Below are 18,251 nucleotides of genomic sequence, written 5' to 3'. Positions count from 1 at the left end.
TATAATAATCTCTCTCTGTGCGTGCCTCCACTCCTCGGCCCAGAGGCACTCCTCGGCCCAGGTCGTTTTATTCACAAAAGAACTTTTACAGAGTGTTCTTAAGAACCAATCAGATTTCTTCTGAGCATTTCAACAAATCCCATGTGGGAACAAAGTTAAACTACCAAAACTAATTAAGCATGGGGTAAATAAAACAGAACTACAAAGGAGAGCATTTGGCTCATAAACAAGCAATATACATGATAAGAAGGATGGCCAGGAGGACAGGATCATTATCACCTTCAGGCGAGATCTGTTTCCTGGCCCTGAGATTAACATCCTGGGATTAACATATCAGAAAGGCTATTTCAAAGAAACCGCCCACTGTCTTTGATGACCCAGGAGCCTGCCTGTCTTAAGTGTGTACGTGACTTGTGAAGAAAGAGAAATGGAACAGGGATGCAGAGGTGTGGATTGATCAAAAATCATATCAAAATAGTTTAAACCCAGTCAACGCAATGCTTTCATTGCTGGCACAGATGGCTTACTCTATATTTGTTATAATTCCTCTTAGCAATCCCACCTGATCACTACAATTGGTCCATCTAGCTGAGCACCATCTACATTGACTGGCAGCAGCCCTTCAGGCTTTCGGGCAGGGGTTTCTTCCAGCCCCATGCTGGGGGATGGAACCTGGAATCTTTTACAAAAGCAGGTGCTCTCCCAGGGAGATACAACGCTTCCCTCTAAATCAGGCATGGGGACCACGAGGTCCTCTGAACTGTTGCTGGACTCCCAACTCCCATCAGCCCCAGCTAGCACGGCCAAAAGCCTGGGATGATGGGAGTTGTAGTGCAGCAACATCTGGAAGGCCATAGATTAAAGCACACTTTAATGGTTCTTTGTGTGTATTTGCATACAGTTTAGAGCAGGAGGTAGGGGATCGTGCTGGTTAGCTGTGTCTTCTGGTCCAGAGGAATAGGTTGCCCACATCTTCTCTAGAAAAGGAATTCAGAAAGCAGGATCGCTTTTCTTGAATTTTGACTTAAAAAATCTTCTTGGCGAAAGAGCTGGGGAGGATCTCCAAAAACTAATTCAGTATTGTTCCAAAAGAGGCTGTTTTCCTATCTCAGGCTGAGTGCTTAAATGTCAGATCGACCCCATCTGAGGTCACTGCAACTACCCCAAATATGAAATTCTGTGAATTGCACCAAATTATGTACACTCAGGAAGTTCTTTCAGTCCCATTTTTCTTTCTATAGCCTCTTGTCTGAATAAAACCCAAATTACCTGTAGTGGGCAGATTAGGAGGAGCAGCTCTCAAAAAGCAAATTTGCTCAGATAATATTTCTGCGCTTGTGTGTGTACGTGTGTATTACATGTCCCACGCCTGCTGCAAGATACCAAAAGAGCCCTGTGTTTAATGGCTCTTATGTAAGACACGTGGGGCAGAGAATGTAACTTGACCCTAACTCTACAGCTAATCTTTGCACAAAACATTATAGCTGGGCGGCTTCCATGCATGCTCTCAGACAAAGTGTGCTCTTCAAAATGGATCAACACCTGAGAGGTTTGGGTTTTGCGGTGGCCAACCCTGCAACGTGAGCAGAGACAACATCGTGGCTTTCAGTGTTTTGGTGGCATGTGTTTTTTAAAGCCTTGCCTTGCCCTTTTCAGATGGTGCTTCCCTCTTTCAGATGCACCTGACTGGTATTACTTTTAATCAGCCAGGTTTGGTGGTAGAGCATCTGCTGTGTATGCAGGTTGAATCCCCAATGGCGTCTTTTGGTAGGGCTGAGAATGTCCCTGGCCTGAAACTATGGAGAGCTGTTGCTGCCAGCCTGTGTAGACAATGCTAAGCTAGATGGACCTTCGCCCTATGGTGCCAGGGCAGGCTGCAGCAATTAAAACATGATATTAAAAACTGTTTAAAGCAACTTCCAATTGCGGAAATAGGGTGGACCCAAGAAGTGTACACCTGACCTCAGGTGTCAAAAGCCAGGGTAAAAAGGCGCGTCCTCAGCATTTGCGAGTTCACAGCTTAGGGGGCTACCACAGAGAAGGCCATCTCCCAACCCCTCTGAGGATAGAGGAACAGTCAAGAGGACCCCCTCTGCTGATACCAACCCCCCAAGGGAAGGGTCTGTAGGGAAAGAAGCAGTCTTTCAAGCATTTGGAGCCTGAGGCCTTAAAATGCTAATATGAGCACCTTGAATTGTGCCTGAAAATGGACTCTCAAATCCATGCAGCCAGTATGGCTGCTGCATTTCGGACCAGTTGAAGTTTCTGCGTCATCAAGGGTAGCTGGATAAGCAAATGGGTCCCTGCCCCAAGGACCATGCAGCTCTAAATTTGGAGCGGGTGGGGAGGAAAAGATGAGGGCTCAGATTTAGCTGGAGTCTTAAGTAATGAACATAGGAAGCAACTTCTATGAACTCAAGCCACTGGTCTATCCAGCTTGTATTGTCTGGCCCAGGGATGGGGAATATGTGGTTCTTCAGGTGTTGGGCTGTCTCTGTCAGGAGGCTTACAGTCTGAAAAGACTAACAACAACAACAACACATATAAAAACATAGTAAAACGTCAGACATTACACACTTCCTGGTACTAGCCTGTTACTGGCCTGACATTCTTAATTTTTAAAATAATAATAATTCCCTCTGCATTAATGTCAAAGAGATAAACTACTACCTGACATTTAGAAGACATCTGAAGGCGGGCCCCATTCAGGGAAGTTTTTAATGTGTGACATTTTAATGTATTTTTAATCTTTGTTGGAAGCCGCCCAGCCAGATGGACGGGATACAAATTAATAATAATAATAATAATAATAATAATAATAATAATAATAATGATGATGATGATGATGATGATGCTGATCAGTTTGGGAAGAGTCAAAGGCTTCTGTTGTGTCCTGGGGTTACAGCACATGTCCCACTGGGTGGAACTCGCACCCAGAGCTGGGTGGGAGGCGAGAGTTACATGTGAAATCCTAGGCGTTCGCGTGCCAGCCTCCTCCTCCTCCCACTGCATCTTGAGTAAGTTAGTTCCCTGCCCTTTCAACAGTTGCAGGTGTCCCATTCCACACGTACACAACTCTATGCACTCGTCTACCTGGTGGGTAAGTGGTTTATCTTTGCTTCTATATAGGTGAGATGTAGGAATTGCCACACTGCTCAGGGGTAAAGCACCCACCTCCCATACAGAAGGGACCAGGTTCAATCCCGGATGCCTCCGATTAAAAGTATCTGGCGGGGGGGGGGACAGGACATGGTATTTTCCAAAATGCTTCCTTCAGATGTGGATGGCAAAGGCAGCCATAGCAGAGGTTACTGTCACAAGAGAACATCCCTCTTCTAAGAGGTCCTGTGGCCCAGTGGTAGAATGCTCTGCATGCAGAAGGTCCCTGGTATCAATTGCATTTCCAGGCAGGTCTGTGGCAATAAATCAATGGGTTGTTATATACAGTCATATCTCGGGTTACAGCCACTTCAGGTTGTGTTTTTTCGGGTTGCGGACTGCCAAACCCCAGAAGTACTGGAACGGGTTGCTTCCGGGTTTCGGCGGTTGTGCATGCGCAGAAGCGCTAAATTGCAACCCGCGCGTGCGCAGACACGGCTTGCGAATGCTGCGGGTTGTGAACATGCATCCCGCATGGATGAAGAGTTTGGATTTGATATCCCGCTTTATCACTACCCAAAGGAGTCTCAAAGCGGCTAACATTCTCCTTTCCCTTCCTCCCCCACAACAAACACTCTGAGGTGAGTGGGGCTGAGAGGCTTCAGAGAAGTGTGACTAGCCCAAGGTCACCCAGCAGCTGCATGTGGAGGAGCGGGGAAGCGAACCCGGTTTCCCAGATTATGAGTCCACCGCTCTTAACCACTACACCACACTGGCTCTCACACTGGATCACGTTCGCAACCCGAGCGTCCACTGTACCAAACAGATTGGGACTTGGGGGTCACCATGCCAGAAAGGTTGGGTACCATTGGGCCAAAAGTCATGCACTTAATTTAATTCCTTTTGGTTGGATGATAAAAACTTTGTAGAGACAGTTAATGCGCTTTTTGACACAGTAAGTTTGATCTGAGTCAACCAGTCCCAGTGTTGTCTACACAGACTGGCAGCTGCTCTCCAGGGGGGACATTCCTAGTCCTACCTGGAAGATGCAATTGGGGATTGAAACTGGGAGCTTCTGCCTCCAAAGCAGATGCTCTGTCACTGAGCTGTTGCCCGTCACCTAAAAGCAAGCTAAGGTTCTAGTCCTCATGCCTCTGGACAAATGACTGAATTAAAACAGGAACATGATGATGCTGCTTTAAACTGAGTTAAGCCACTGGGTCCATTTGGCTCAGTAGTGTCCACCTTGGCTGGCAGTGGCTCTTCAGGGGATATTTGCAACCCTCCGTAGACATGCCAGCGATTGAACCTTCTACATACAGAGCAGACCACTGAGCCTACCGCCCTTTCAGACTGGCATCTGTGACAGGCAGCAAAACAATAATAACATCACAGAGTTGGGAGGGGCACCAGGGGTCATCTAGTCTGACCCCCGCTGCAGTGCATGGCTCACAGCCAAAGAATTCCTGACAGGTGGCCACCCAACCTCTGTCCGTAGTGCTAGGCACTGTTCAGGGGAGGCTTTTCCCCTGGAGTCCTTTGTCCCTCTTCTGCGCTCTCAGCTGATCACCTGGCTCCTGAGGAACGTGACTCTCAGCTGCCCTTCCCAGCCACAGGCGGATAAGCCTTCATTGTGTTGCTCCATGGTTGCATCAACCCTTCTTGCACAACGTGACTTTGGAGCGCAGAGAGCTGGCACAATGTGTGTGGGAGGCTGGGCTCAGCGCCCCGCAGGAGGCAGTTCCGTTCTGTGGTGGTTGTGTGTGGGCCGTTGTGCCGGGAAAAGTTGCCACGCCAGCCTCTTTCCTCACCCGCGTTTCGATGTCAAGTTTACCAACTGGCCTGGAATAGGGGAAAGCACCGGGTTGCCGGCCCAAAACAGGGGTGCTGGTGGATGAGATGACGGCAAACCACTTCTCTTCCTGCAGCTCTCCGATGCTACCTGGTTTCTGCACGACTGAGGAAGACTTTTGCCCACACGGCACACTCAGGCCTTGTTGTTGACACGCTACCAAAAAAATCACAGCTTTGTAGGGAACTCTTGGCCCCGGGCCCATGCTCAGCAATAAGAATGGCAGGGAGAAATCCAGGTGTTTTATCTGAGAGGCCAGGCCAGCAGGGAGAAGTGGGAGTTCAATTTACAGCACTGATCTGGACAGTTTGGGAGATGTCAAAGTGGCAATCCTTAGCTGGAAGATTTCCCCCCCTTTAAAATATAAAATGGCGTAGAAATGGACATCAAGAACCACAAGCCCCACTGGTGGAAAGAATGGCACCTAGACATACCATAACTGAGCTTTAAGGTGCTATTTGGCAATTAGCTTAAATATCTGAGTTTCTAACACGGCCCCATTCCATTTGATTCCAGTTATTTATTGCATTTATATCCCATCCCCTTCTTCTCCAAGGAGCTCAAAGTGCTCTACATACTCCCCCTCCCCATTTTATCCTCACAATGACCCTTTGAGGTACAGTGGTACCTTGGTTCTCGAACATAATCTGTTCCGGGAGCCTGTTCGACTCCCAATACCATTCGAAAACCAAGGCACGGCTTCCGATTGGCTGCAGGAGCTTCCTGCACTCAAGCGGTAGCTGCGTCGGACGTTTGGCTTCCGAAAAACGTTTGCAAACCGGAACATTTACTTCCAGGTTTGCCACGTTCAGGAGCCAATTTATTTGGCAACTAAGCCACTCGGGAACAAAGGTTCCACTATAGTTTATGCTAAGAGGCAGTGACTGGCCCAAAGTCACCCAGGGAATTTCGTGGTCAAGTGGAGAGCTGGACCCTGGTCTCCCAAGGTCCTAATCTGACACTCTTAACCACTACACCACTAGCGGCTCTCGAGTCAGAACATTGGTCCATCTCATCCAGTATTGTCTACACTGACTGGCAGCAGCACTCCAGGGTTCCAGACAGGGAACCCTCCCAGCCCTACTTGGAGATGGTGATGGAACTTGGGACCTTCTGCATGCAAAGCACCTGCTCTACCCCTGAGCTATGGCACTTCCTAACCTGCTTTATACACAACTAAACTATTGGTTCCTCTAGCTCAGGCACCCTCTAGGGTTTCAGGCACAGGATATTCCATCCCTACCTGGAGATGCCAATTGGGGATTGAATTTGGGGCCTTCTGCATGCAAGGCAGGCACTCTTCCACTCCGCTACGGCCTTTCCTAAAGGGTGCTGGACTGGGTGAGCTTCTAGCCTGATATAAATTGGGGCTCTTGTCCACAAGGATTCTTTGCTTTCAAGGCAGAGAAGCACGACCACCTCATCTAATCCAACTGCATTCTCGCACCAGATTGGAATACAAATGTTGTCCTCTCTTGAACTCTGCCTCCTTTCTCTCTTCACCAAACTCCTCCAGCATTCTGCTCATTCCTCTGAGCCACTCCCGCTTCAAATCCTTTCTTACTTATATATTCACACCTTGTTCTTTGACCTGCCTCTTTTTCTCCCTCCTCTTTGCCATTTCATTTTCCTCTCACTCTTTTGGACCCCACCCTTTGCCTTTCCTGCCTCTCAGGCTCGCCATTGGCTGGAATGCTGTGACATCAGAGCATCCTTTGCATGGCCCAGTCCCTCTTAAGACATCAGAGGCTGCCACCATTTATTTATTTTTACCACCTCCAGATGTTTTGGATTACAGCGGGCTGGGGCTGAGTAATTTGGGGTCACAACTCCCATCAGCCCCAGTCCGCTGAAATTGGCAAAGGTTGGCTTGAAATGCAGATGAATCAATGCAGAACAGAGTGTGTACTCTGCGTTTACTGTTATAAACACACCTGTCAGGTCACCAATGCTGCCTGGCCTGTTTAACTGCTAACCGCCATGCTCTATGAATTCCCTGCCCACTTCTCTTCCTCTCAGGGAAAGCTCTTTTCAGGAGGCAGAAGGTCAAAAATGCACTCAGTAAAGGGTTGTGCCTTTTATATAACCTAAGGACATTTTTGGGTCTTTGAGCCTCTTCCCCCGCCGCCCCCCTCCCACAGCTCAAGCAGGAAAGGTGCGCACTGATGAGCCATGGAAAGTGGGGTTTTCCCTCTTACACAACTTGTTGGCTCTTCCCACGCCCTCGATTCCAGAGTCCCAGCTTTCTTGGAGCCTTTCTGAAAGTTGAGATATAGGAAACAGCCATAATCAGACCCTGCTTAGCTTTGCATATTATCAGGGCTTGCTTCAGGCATAGGTCAGCAACAAACATCACCCCAGGTCAGTGAAGTTAAATCTTTACTCAAGGATACGAACCACAGAGCTCAAGCCTCCACAGCTCTTCCTAGCAGATCTTGCCCCGATGATGCAGTTGCAAGGATCCCTCTCTGACTCCTCCTCTCCAGGCTTCCCCCCCCCCATGCAGTCTGCACACAACAAATCTTTGCTCTGCTCTTTTCATTCCTCTGTGTGTCCTGGGAGACCAGCGGGGAGGGGAGCTGGTTGCAGCAGGAGGGGGAGACTTCCTGGATTCTTCAGCTGCCTCTTGGACCCCACTCCTCTCCAGCCTCTGCTTCAGCCTTGGAGTCTGAACCGCTCTCTGCCACAGCCTCTTCCTGCTCACTAAACCCTGTTGCCTCTTCACCTTCTCTCTTCCTCCCAGTCTGCTCCCTCTTCTCCCTCTGACTACTCATTGCCCATCTCACCACCAGTCCTCTGGCTCTGAGCCGCCTTCTGCGGGTTCCCCAGCGGGTTCCCCAGCCGCTGCCTCTCACAACTCCTCTGCATCCAGACAGTCCATGACACATATGTGCTAGAAGTTTTATTTATTTTAGGATGTGAGAGAGGGTGTGTTGGGTGGGAAGGAGAGCGAGCGAAGGGGCTGTGGAAACTTCAGTGACGGAGAGGAGGGGCGATGGCTTTGCACGCAGGCAACAAATCATTTTATTCTCTGCAGTCAAGCTGTGTCTTTATCACATTCAACCCCCAGCTAAAACACAGAGGAAAAGCCCGCGTGCTTCATTGTTACTAATTTCATTTCTATACCACTTTATATTTTAAAGAAGAGACCTCAGAGCGGTTTGTAACACATTAAAACATCAGATGAAGCAGTCCAGAATAAAACAAATTCTGGAGTGGGTGCCGCTTTCATTTCCTGTCTTTCTGCTGTGGCCCAGTGAAAGCCAAACACAATCCACATGCAGAATAACAAGGAAAGGCTGTGTCTCAGTGGTTAGAGCACCTGCTTTGCAGGCCAAAGGTCCCAGGTTCAATCCCTGCCTAGGTTTGAGAGAGACCTTGGAGATCTGCTGCCAGTCAGTGCAGACAGTACTCGGATAAATGGGCCAGTGGTCTGACTCACTATAAGGCCTTCTTTATGAAGTTGTTCTTCGGTGCTGCTGGTTTGGATTGTGTGTCTTTCACCTGTCACACCATGCTCTCTTTCGTAGCAAAGAATAACACGAGCTGCCTTGAAGTTGACATCTAGAAAGGCCAGATAAAGCTTGTGCCGTTGTGAGAGAAAAGGAGTATTTGCCCTCTCTTGTGGAGTAGACTCACTGACGCACTCGTGATCCCCCCACATGCCTTGCGAAATTTTATAAGGTGTGGCAGTGCTGACAGCGTGCTGTCAAACTCTTACCTCAAGTCAAATCTTCGAAAGTTGTAGCATATACATCACACTACCTTGCTCCTCTCTGTAGGTGGCTGCAGCTACTCTGTTTAAGAAACTCTGGCTATGCTCAGAGGTGCTCTTTATTATTATTTCACAATATTCTGAGGTTGCTTCTCACCTGATCCCTGCTCATCTCCCCGCAGCAGGGAGGATGCTTTGGTTCCAGAAGTTCTGCTTTCTTGCCAAGACCTGAAACCGATATGTGACATGTGACGGCTATCTCTTTCTCTTCCTCGCTTTAGTTTTCCCGTTGCCATGGGGACAGCATCATCCAAGGATGACTCTCCCTCTGCAAAGACCCCGGAGGCTTCGGTCCCCTTCAGCATGACGGACGTCTTTCTCTTCTCCATCATCATTGGCCTGCTGACGTACTGGTTTTTCTTCCGCAAGAAGAAAGAGGAGGTCCCTGACTTTACGAAAATCCAGCCGCCAACGGGGTGAGTGGGTTGGTGGTGAGGTACATGGGTTTCACCCAGGGTGACATACACCCAACAGCTTCAGAGAGGCGAGTGCTGGAGTCATGTTGCACATGTAGCCTTTGGAAACGGTTTGGGAGCTTCGGCTGGCCCCAAATCCTGTGGCCAGACTGGTGTCTGGGCCCAGGTACAGGAAGCACGTTAAGACAAATTCAATGGCTAGCAGTCTGTTTCCAGGCACAGTCCAAACTGACGATTATGTCCTGCAAAGCCCTAGGTGTCTTGGGCGCAGGCTACCTGAAAGATTGTGTCTCCCTACATGAACCTGCCTGGTGAGCCCCTTCTCTTGACCCCATCAGCACCAGAGGCATAGCTGGTGGTGACCCAAGACAGAGCCTTTTCTGTGGCTGCTCCCAGATTGTGAGATCCCCTCCCAGGAGAGGTCTGACTCCCTCCTTTCCTGTTATCCTTCCACCAGCAGGCTAAGACCTTCCTCTCCAGGCAGTCCTTTAGAAACTCATGTGCAGGCAATGCAAATCTCTGGGCTTTAATGAGTTTTAGTTCCCAGTTCTAAATGTGCTTTTATTGTATTTTGACTACAGTGGACACTCGGGTTGCGAACGTGATCTGTGCGGGAGGCACATTCGCAACCTGCAGCGTCCGCAACCCGCAGCACTGTGTCTGTGCACGCTCAGATTGCGATTTGGTGCTCCTCACATGTGCAAAGTGCAATTTAGTTATTCTGCACATGTGTGAGCACCGAAACCCGGAAGTAACTCGGTCTGGTACTTCCGGGTTTCGGCACGTCCGTAACCTGAAAACATGCAACCTGAAGTGTCTGTAACCTGAGGTATGACTGTACTGTTTTTGGATCCTTTGTTTTATGATGCATTCTATCATGTTTGCTTTTAAAATGCGGCAAGCCGCCTTGAATCCAGGGTTGCTGGATCCTGGCCTCTGCCTCCCACCTGACTGATGGGAAGGTGTGTTAGCAGGTCGCCAGTTCAAAGTCTCAACTCTGCAGCAAACATACGAGGTAACCTTAAGCGAGCCGCTGTCTCAGCCTCAGTTTCCCCCATCTATAGAATGGGAAGAATGACTCTGTTTAGGGACGTTGCAACTCCTGCGGGGCTGTTGGGTGCTTACTGTGCGGAGCGATTTAACAGTGTTTTGCAAATGCTTCACAAGTGCTTTGTCATGGTTTTAAAGCTATCGTACAGCACTTGCAAAACACTGAAGGGGCCTTCCTAAGCCCAGGGGAGTATTTGAGGAGAATTGCTTGTTAACCACCATCACCTCCAAAATTAGCTCAGAGGGGCAAAGCTGTGTGAGAAAGGAGTACATCTAGATACCAAAGGATTGCAGCAGAGATCGCGTGGAGCATGTTTTCTGGGGTGGTGCCACCAGTTCAAAGTCTCAACCTCTTAACCATACCACTTTTCTTTATGGTGTGGAGGGGGCCTAGAGGTTGCCCCACCCAGGGCTCTTTGTGTGAGAATGCTATCATTTCCCCCAGCTGGGGTCAGCAATTGGGCCTTCCTCGAGGGATTGGATTTTGTTTACAAAATACCCTGGGGAGCAGGGGAAGGAATCTGTGGTTTGGTTAATGCACCTGCGAGAGGTGGAATGCCACGGTCCCAGTTCGCAAAAGAAAGGTCCTGTGGAACTCACTCCCACAGGAGGCAACGATGGGCGCTAACCTAGATAGCTTGAAAAGGGATAGGGCAAATTCATGTAGCAGAGGGCTGTCGTTGGCTACTAGCCACCTTGGCTCTGCTCTGCCCCCACAGTTGCTGTGGTCAGGAATGCTTCTGGAAACCAGTTGCTGGAAACCACAGGAGGGGAGCGGGATCCTCCTTTTCCACAGGCATCTGGCTGGCCGCTGTGAGAAGAGGAATACTGGACTAGATGAGCCTTTTACCATTCTAATGATAAAAGAGGGTATTCTCCAGAATGCAAAAGGTGTTACCCGAAAGGGGAACCAACACTGCAGTCCTTTCCTCCCAGGCAATCTCCTCATTTTGCCATGGGGCTGGCTGGCTGTTCCTGTGGGGTGATGCTCCCATCTCGCTTCGTGACCTTGCAGGGTGATGGATCCCCCCACTTTACAGACATTTTGTCCCCTGTTGCTGTCTATCCGGAACGTGTGCGGAGAAGGGCAAGAAAGAGGATTAAGGATCTGGAAACGAAGCCTTATGAGGAACGCTTGAAGGAATTGGGCATGTTTAGCCTGGGAAAGAGGAGACTGAGAGGCGACATGAGAGCCACTTTCCAATACCTGAAGGGCTGTCTCATGGAAGATGGAGCAAGCTTGTTTTCTCCTGCTCTGGAGGAGAGGACCCAAACCAATGCATTCAAATGACATGAAAGGAGATTCTGACTCGATAGTCTGACTGCAAGAGCTGTTTGACAGTGGAATGGAATTCCTCAGAAGGTGGTGGACTCTCTTCATTCCACGTTTTTTGAGCGGAGGCTGGATGGCCATCTGCCAGGGATTTTTTAGCTGCGATTCCTGCATTGCAAGGAGTTGGACTAGATGCCCCTTGGCGGCCCCCTTTCAGCTCTCTGATTCTGTAATTCTATCTCACAGCCTGTTGGCCTCAGTCTCTCCTTTCCAGATGCTCTCTATACATCAACAGCTGTCTTTTCTTCTTCCTCCTCACTAGAGGAAAATGCATTAACTTCTCTTAATAAATGGAACAGAGGAAGCGTTTATTCACACTTACAGTTTGCCCCCCTTTTCCCCCCAGGCAGAGGTCTGACCAGGCATGACCTTTTGGGGAGTTTAAAGGAGTTTGTTGAAAATGCATCTTTTGCTTCGTTTGACCATAGCCAAGTCTGCTGTCATTTCACTTATTCCTGCTTCCATTTGACTGTGAATAATATCTCTTTTCTGCCACTAATCTTGGCCCCTGATCGCTGGCTTCCCTTCCTCACCGATCGCTTCTCAGGTGGCCAGGCCTGTCCAAGAACTGAAGCAATGGTTTCTCCAACAGCAGCATGGTGGGAGTCGAGAGTCCCAAAACATTTGGAGAGCCCTAGGCTGGCGGGGGTTGCCTTGCAAACTAGACCCACGCCACTCCCCAAACAATTGCTCAAGTCATAGAATCATAAGAGTTGGAGGGGTTCCTGGGGAGCATCTAGTCCAACCCCCTGAAATGCAGGAATAAGCAGCTGTCTCGTAAGAGAATCCAACCTGCAGCCTTGGCGTTAATCAGCACTACACTTTTCTTATGTCCTTATGTTAACTGCGGCTGCCAGGATTCTTTGGGGGAAACCGTGACTCTTTAAAATCATTTGTTGATGCTGCTTAGTCTGGAAGCCCTGCGTTCAGCCATTCCTTCTGTCGCAGACTCTGCAGCTTGCCTTCAGTGCAAAAGCAGGATAATACAAACCAGCTTGTGCCAAGATACGCTGCGTGTTAATTCTGTGGCTTCTGCGTGCTGCATTTCCCCCACAGCGAGGCCCATGGGGCAGGCTGGCCGTGGGGAACAACTTTTTTTATTAAAGAAAGTTTTGGGGTAGAGGATTAACCTTTTAGGACACTTTCCCCTCCCTTCGCTTCTTCTGCACGCACCCCTTGAGTCTTGTTCTGAAAAAGGTCCTGCAGGGACAAGAACTCTGGGGAAGTGACAGAGATGCTTTTAATTATTTAATTAAGAAATAGCGCTGTGATGTAAACCTGTTGTTAGGGCAACGGGCGTTTCACTCCGTGAGACGTCTCTCTCTCTCTCCCCCCCTTCAACCCTTGAATGGTTAGAGAGATGGGGAGTGTTGCAAGGGACCCTGGGAGTTTTCATTCTTGAGTTTCTCTCCCCCCCCCCGCCGCCACTCATTCCTTTCTGCTCCCGCCAGATGTTGGGAGTATAGTTGGGTTCGTGCCGGACCCTCCGGGTAACTTTCGCAAAGGCAGCCGGCACGAATCCCAGTGGGATCGAGCCAGTCTCTTTGCAGGGACTTGGTATGCAGAGCTCTGCTCCGCTCTTAAACAAAAGGGGGGCTGTGGCCACTGGCTTTTTAAGCTCCGGGAGAGGGCTCAGGGGGGCGAGGGACCCCTCGCGTGTGTGCCTGTCTCGCGGCGGAGCGCGGCTCAGCCCTCCTGGCTCCCTGCAGCTGGCATGAAAGTACAGGGTCGGAACCCGCCATGGGCTGCACATACTCGTCTCCACCCGAGGAGGGTCCTCCGGGGAGGTAAGTGAGCGGATGTGCCCTTTCGGGAGGTTTTGTGGCTCTGCGCCTCGGATGCAAGGCTGGCTCTTCTCGAGCTTGCTTGAGCCAACCGTTTTGGATGCAAAAACTTGCCTGGAGGCTGGCGGAGGGGAGCTCCGTGGAGAGAAACGCACACTGCAGTTCGCAGGGATGCTGCCATGCGAGGCTGGTGCGTTGCAAGAATGGCTCAATCCTCTTCCTTTTTCTCTCTTCTTTCCCCCATCGTTTTGGGGAAGGGCAGAAAAGAGCCTCTGCTTTGCATGCAGGAGGTCCCAGGTCGAAACCTCAGTGGCGTCTCCGGGGAGGCCTGGAAGAGTTCCTCGCCTGAATCCTTTGCTGCCAGTCTGTGTAGGCAGTACTGAGCTAGATGGGCCCAAGGTCCAACACCACCAGGATTTGTGTTCCAGTTTGCCAAAGCACCCAAAACTTCATAGGGGCTAGCCTGCTCTTTCTCGAAGGCCCAGGTGTCAAAATTAGGAGGAGGGGTCCTGTGGCTCAGTGCATGGCAGGATGCTGGCTCCTGGTTCAACACACGCCTCACCCTGCACCCCCAGTTAAAAGATCCTGGAGAGCTGCTGCCAGTCAGAGTAAGTCCAGGCTAAGCTGGATGGTCCATTGCTCTGACCTGGCTCCATAAGTCTCTTTTCCAGACTAATAATAAATCTGTAGGTCTGGAGGCACATGAGGCCACTAGCCACCAAATCTGGGAATCCTGTATATGCCACTCTGCGTTCTGCAACAGAGGAAAGGCAGGGTATATACATTTAAGGAAATTATATTAAAAATAATTGTTCTTTGTGCAGGTTCACTGACATCAGCCTTGTAAGGTGGGTCAGTATCGTGTTTCCCCACCCAACCCTTATTTTGCTCATTTTTACTCATTCATGGTTCTCGATATTCAGCATTGGTTTATTTGTTTGGAATAGTTAGCTTCCCTTAATAGATTATTTACCATGCCGGCTCGTATCAAGCCTCCAGGTTGGGAGGCAGTATATCTGTCAGTTTCTTGGGAGCACCAAGATGGGGAGAGGCTTCTGCCCTGCTTGGGAGCTTCCTGATTGGCTAAATCTGGATGGACCCATAGTCTCATCCTTTAATGTCATCATTAGTCACGAGAGGAGTGGAACCTCCATTTACAAAACCAGTCTATCGTTGACGACCAGATGTAACGGGGATCTACTGCCGCCTCTGCCTGTTCGATTCCCAGAAGAGGCGTCTTGGCCGGATAGTGTGGGAAACAGGATATTGGACCAGAGGGGCCCCTGGATCTGATTCAGCAGGGATTCTCGGATAGTTTTTAAAAGCATTCAGCTATGCAGCCGCTGTCACAGTTAGGATGGCAAAGGCGAGAGGAGAATCTCTTTTCCGATTCATGCTTGCAGATACCCATTGGGCTTGAGGGCAAGTCATAGTCTCTTCCGAACAACTAGCCAGGGCGGTTTTTGTAAACCAGAAGAGTTGAGCCAAAGCTGTCAGTATTGTACGAGTCATGAATTATGAGAGTATGTGGCTACATGGGTCTCCTGTGGACTTCACTAGCAAGACTGTTTTAATCTGTTTTAGAAAGTTTCCGTGCAAGGAGCCTGCAGATTCAATTTCTGGTGTAACTCTGCACTTCCTGCTTAGAAAAAGGACCCATTAAATTTAAGAGGAATAGCTATCCCAAGTAAGAGTGTTTACCTGGGGTTTCCAAAGGAATCCCTTTACCTGCTTCTAAAGTTCCTTTTTAAAAATTACATTTTGCAGTGTTCTCTTTTCTTTTTTAATCTTTTGGCGGTGGCTGGCAGGGTGGGCTGATACATATTTTTGATTTTTTTATTTTACATCAAGGTGATTTTAAATCTGCAGCAAGAAAATCTAGCTTGGTCAGTAGAGCATGAGACTCTACTGATGGCTAGTTGACTTGGATGGCCCTCTCCTCCACGAATTTGTCTTGTCCTCTTTTAAAGCCACCCACGTTGGTGGCCATCACTTCTCTCCTGTGGGAGGGAGTTCCACTGTTGTTTGTCTGTTCTGAATAAATCAGTCCTGTCTTCTTTGCATGCCAGGGCAAAGGGGTCACATGCTCTCTGATGTGAGTGCTGTGAAATGCTGATCCACGATGGACCAGCAAAGACAAGGGGTGTGTTGTTGACGGTTTCAGCTTACAGATTCTCTGGCCATGGCTATACTGTTGGCAACAGCAGATCTCCTCCTGTAAAATGGGAGGAGAGAAATGTACCTCAAGAGTAGCTTTATATCTATATCTGTATCTACCCTGAATCTGCAGGGTTAATATCCTGTCTTATCCTTCTTCTTTTTACTACAGCTCCCATTTATTTTTGCTTTTATTCATTTATTGTGTTTATATCTCACCCTTTTCTCCGAAGGGCGCACACATGGCTTTTCCTCCCTATGAGGTAGGTTAGGCTGGGACTCAGTGACTGGCTGCCAAGGTGACTTTCGTGGCTGAGTGGAGATTCGAACCCTGGTCTCTCCCAAGTCCTAGTCTGGCACTCTTAAACACTCCACCCCCACTGGCTCTCCTGAGATGAAGCTCTGGTCTATCTGCCTTGCCCATCTGCCTGTTGCCAGTTTTAATTAATAATAATAATAATAATAATTCATTACTTGTACCCCGCCCATCTGACTGGCTTGCCTCGGCCACTGTGTGGCCCTCGCTGACTCTTCCCCTCCCCTTTGAAATCCCCTCCAAGCTTCGCCCTCACCCCTGGCCCCACCCACTCCAGCTCTGACCCTGCAGAAAGTGACTGTGTGTGTGTGTGTGTCATAGAATCAAAGGACAATAGAATCAGAAGGGAGCCCAGGGTCATCTAGTCCAACCCCCTGCAATGCCTCTTTGCGTGTTGTGCTGTGCTTGAAATCCAAAGCTGGCAAACCACGCTGATTCCGCCCCCCCCCTTTTCCTTTCCCCGCCTGCCTCACATTCTTCTCCTATTGTGAAACAGGAATAGGAACCAATTCCATGTCTCTGCTCTTGGCTGCTGTTAGGAGCAGGCAGACAGCCAGCCCCTCTCCTCCTCCTCCTTTGAAAAGCACCCTCGCCTCCTGTGGGATCCAATTAGGCCTCTCACTCGCTCCTCCTCCTCCTGTCTCTCTCTCTCTCTCACTGTGTCTCCCCCATGCAAAATAAAAACATCTCCATCTCTTTCGCCTCTTGAGGCCCACGCCTCCCACATCCAGATGTGTGCTTCGTTCAGGCCAATTTGGACGTCCCTCTCGGATGAGCTGTCCTTGTTGCTCACCGCCGGAAGCGCTGCTTGCAAAAGCCTCCTCTAGCACAGGCCTTGGACCCTCCTGGACTCTTTTGAAGCTCTTGTTTGCTTGCCTGCCTAATGAGCTTGGCTCTCTACTCCCCTTCTTCTTCTTCTTCTTCCTTTTTTTGGGGGGGGGAGGGGGACGTCTGCCTCTTCCCCCTCCAGACAGCCTGGCCTCTCTCTCCAAGGCTGCTGTGCTAAAAGGCCTTGGCGAGGCAGCCTCCCCCCCCAGGGCAAGGTCTGTTGTCGCAACAGTCCCGTCTGCGGGGCATCAGAATTGAAAGGGGGGGGGCCATTGGAGACCGGCCAGCCAGCCCCTGCTCAGGGTGCACGATCTGCAGTGCTGGTTGCAACACAGCCCCCCCTAGAATCATAGAATTGCAGAGTTTGGTGGGACCCCCAGAAGCAATGCAGGTAGCAGCCCGGTCTCTCCAGCAAAGGAAAAGCAGCCTGTTCCACTGTCAAAAAGCCTTTCGCCCTTGCAAAGTGTTTCCGAACGCTCACCCAAAACTTGCTCCCTTGCAATGGGTTCCCCGTGGGTCCTGTTCCTGCCCTCTGGAGCAACAGGGAACACGAGAACAGGCTGCCGAATCGGGCCAGTGGCCCACCTAGTCTGGCATCCTGTTCTGACAGTGGCCAACCAGATGCAATTGGGGAAACCCGCAAGCAGAATTCGAGCAGACGAGCCCTCTCCCCTCCTGTGGCTTCCAGCAACTTGTATTCAGAAGCATTGCCTCGGTCCAGTATACCTGAAGGAGCGTCTCCACCCCCATCATTCAGCCCGGACACTGAGGTCCAGCGCCGAGGGCCTTCTGGCGGTTCCCTCACTGCAAAAAGCAAAGCTACAGGGAACCAGGAGGAGAGCCTTCTCGGTAGTGGCACCCGCCCTGTGGAATGCCCTCCCATCAGATGTCAAAGAGATAAACAACTATCCTACTTCTAAAAGACATCTGAAGGCAGCCCTCTTTAGGGACGTTTTTAATGTTTAATGCTGTATTGTTTTTTTAATATTTGATTGGGAGCTGCCCAGAGTGGCTGGGGAAACCCAGCCAGATGGGCAGGATAAAGATAATAAATTATTATTGTTGTTATTGCTGCCTCCGACTGTGAAGGCTGAGCAGAACCAGCATGGCCAGTAGCCACTGATAGCCGCCTCCTGCTCTGTGAGTTGGTCCAATCCTCTTTTAAAGCCATCCAAACTGATACCTTCCTGTGGAAGTGAGTTCCATAGATTAACACTTCGGTGCGCAAAGAAGGACTTTCTGTTATCCGTCCTGAATCTTCCATGTTCAGCTTCATTGAATGGCCAAAGAGTTCTAGTTTTATGAGAGAGGGAGACAAACCTCTTCCTATCCCCTTTCTCCCAGTTGTGCATCATTTTACAGACGTCTGTCATGTCACCTCTTACTCCCAAATGCTGCAACTTCTCATAAGGGAGTCATCCTCTTGATCATTTCAGTTGTCCTTTTCTGAACAGGAAGAAATCCACTGTGAACCCTATAAGCATAGCTCTTTGTGTGAGCAGGAATGATATAGTAGGAGACTGGGTCAAGAGCTAAACAGTGACACTTTGCTTCAAATGCCTGTTTGGCCATGAAGGTTTTCTGGGTGTCCTTTGCATAGTCATTATCACTCAGCATAACCTTAGGACTTGATTTATTTCT

General features: G+C 49.6%; 1 protein-coding gene across 1 annotated transcript in view; it reads left to right on the top strand.

Annotated features, from left to right (window-relative positions):
* Positions 1 to 18,251, top strand: part of LOC128402651 (NADPH--cytochrome P450 reductase) — a 49,013-nt gene that overhangs the window by 9,358 nt on the left and 21,404 nt on the right. Inside the window, 1 exon segment of the mRNA XM_053366937.1 lies at positions 8,948 to 9,142. Coding sequence (XP_053222912.1) covers positions 8,948 to 9,142 — 195 coding nt within the window.

The sequence above is a fragment of the Podarcis raffonei genome, chromosome 15, assembly GCF_027172205.1.
Source record: "Podarcis raffonei isolate rPodRaf1 chromosome 15, rPodRaf1.pri, whole genome shotgun sequence".
NCBI classification, from domain to species: Eukaryota; Metazoa; Chordata; class Lepidosauria; order Squamata; family Lacertidae; genus Podarcis; species Podarcis raffonei.
The sequence above is the reverse complement of the archived record's forward strand: the minus strand, read 5'-3'. Positions and strand labels throughout refer to the sequence as shown.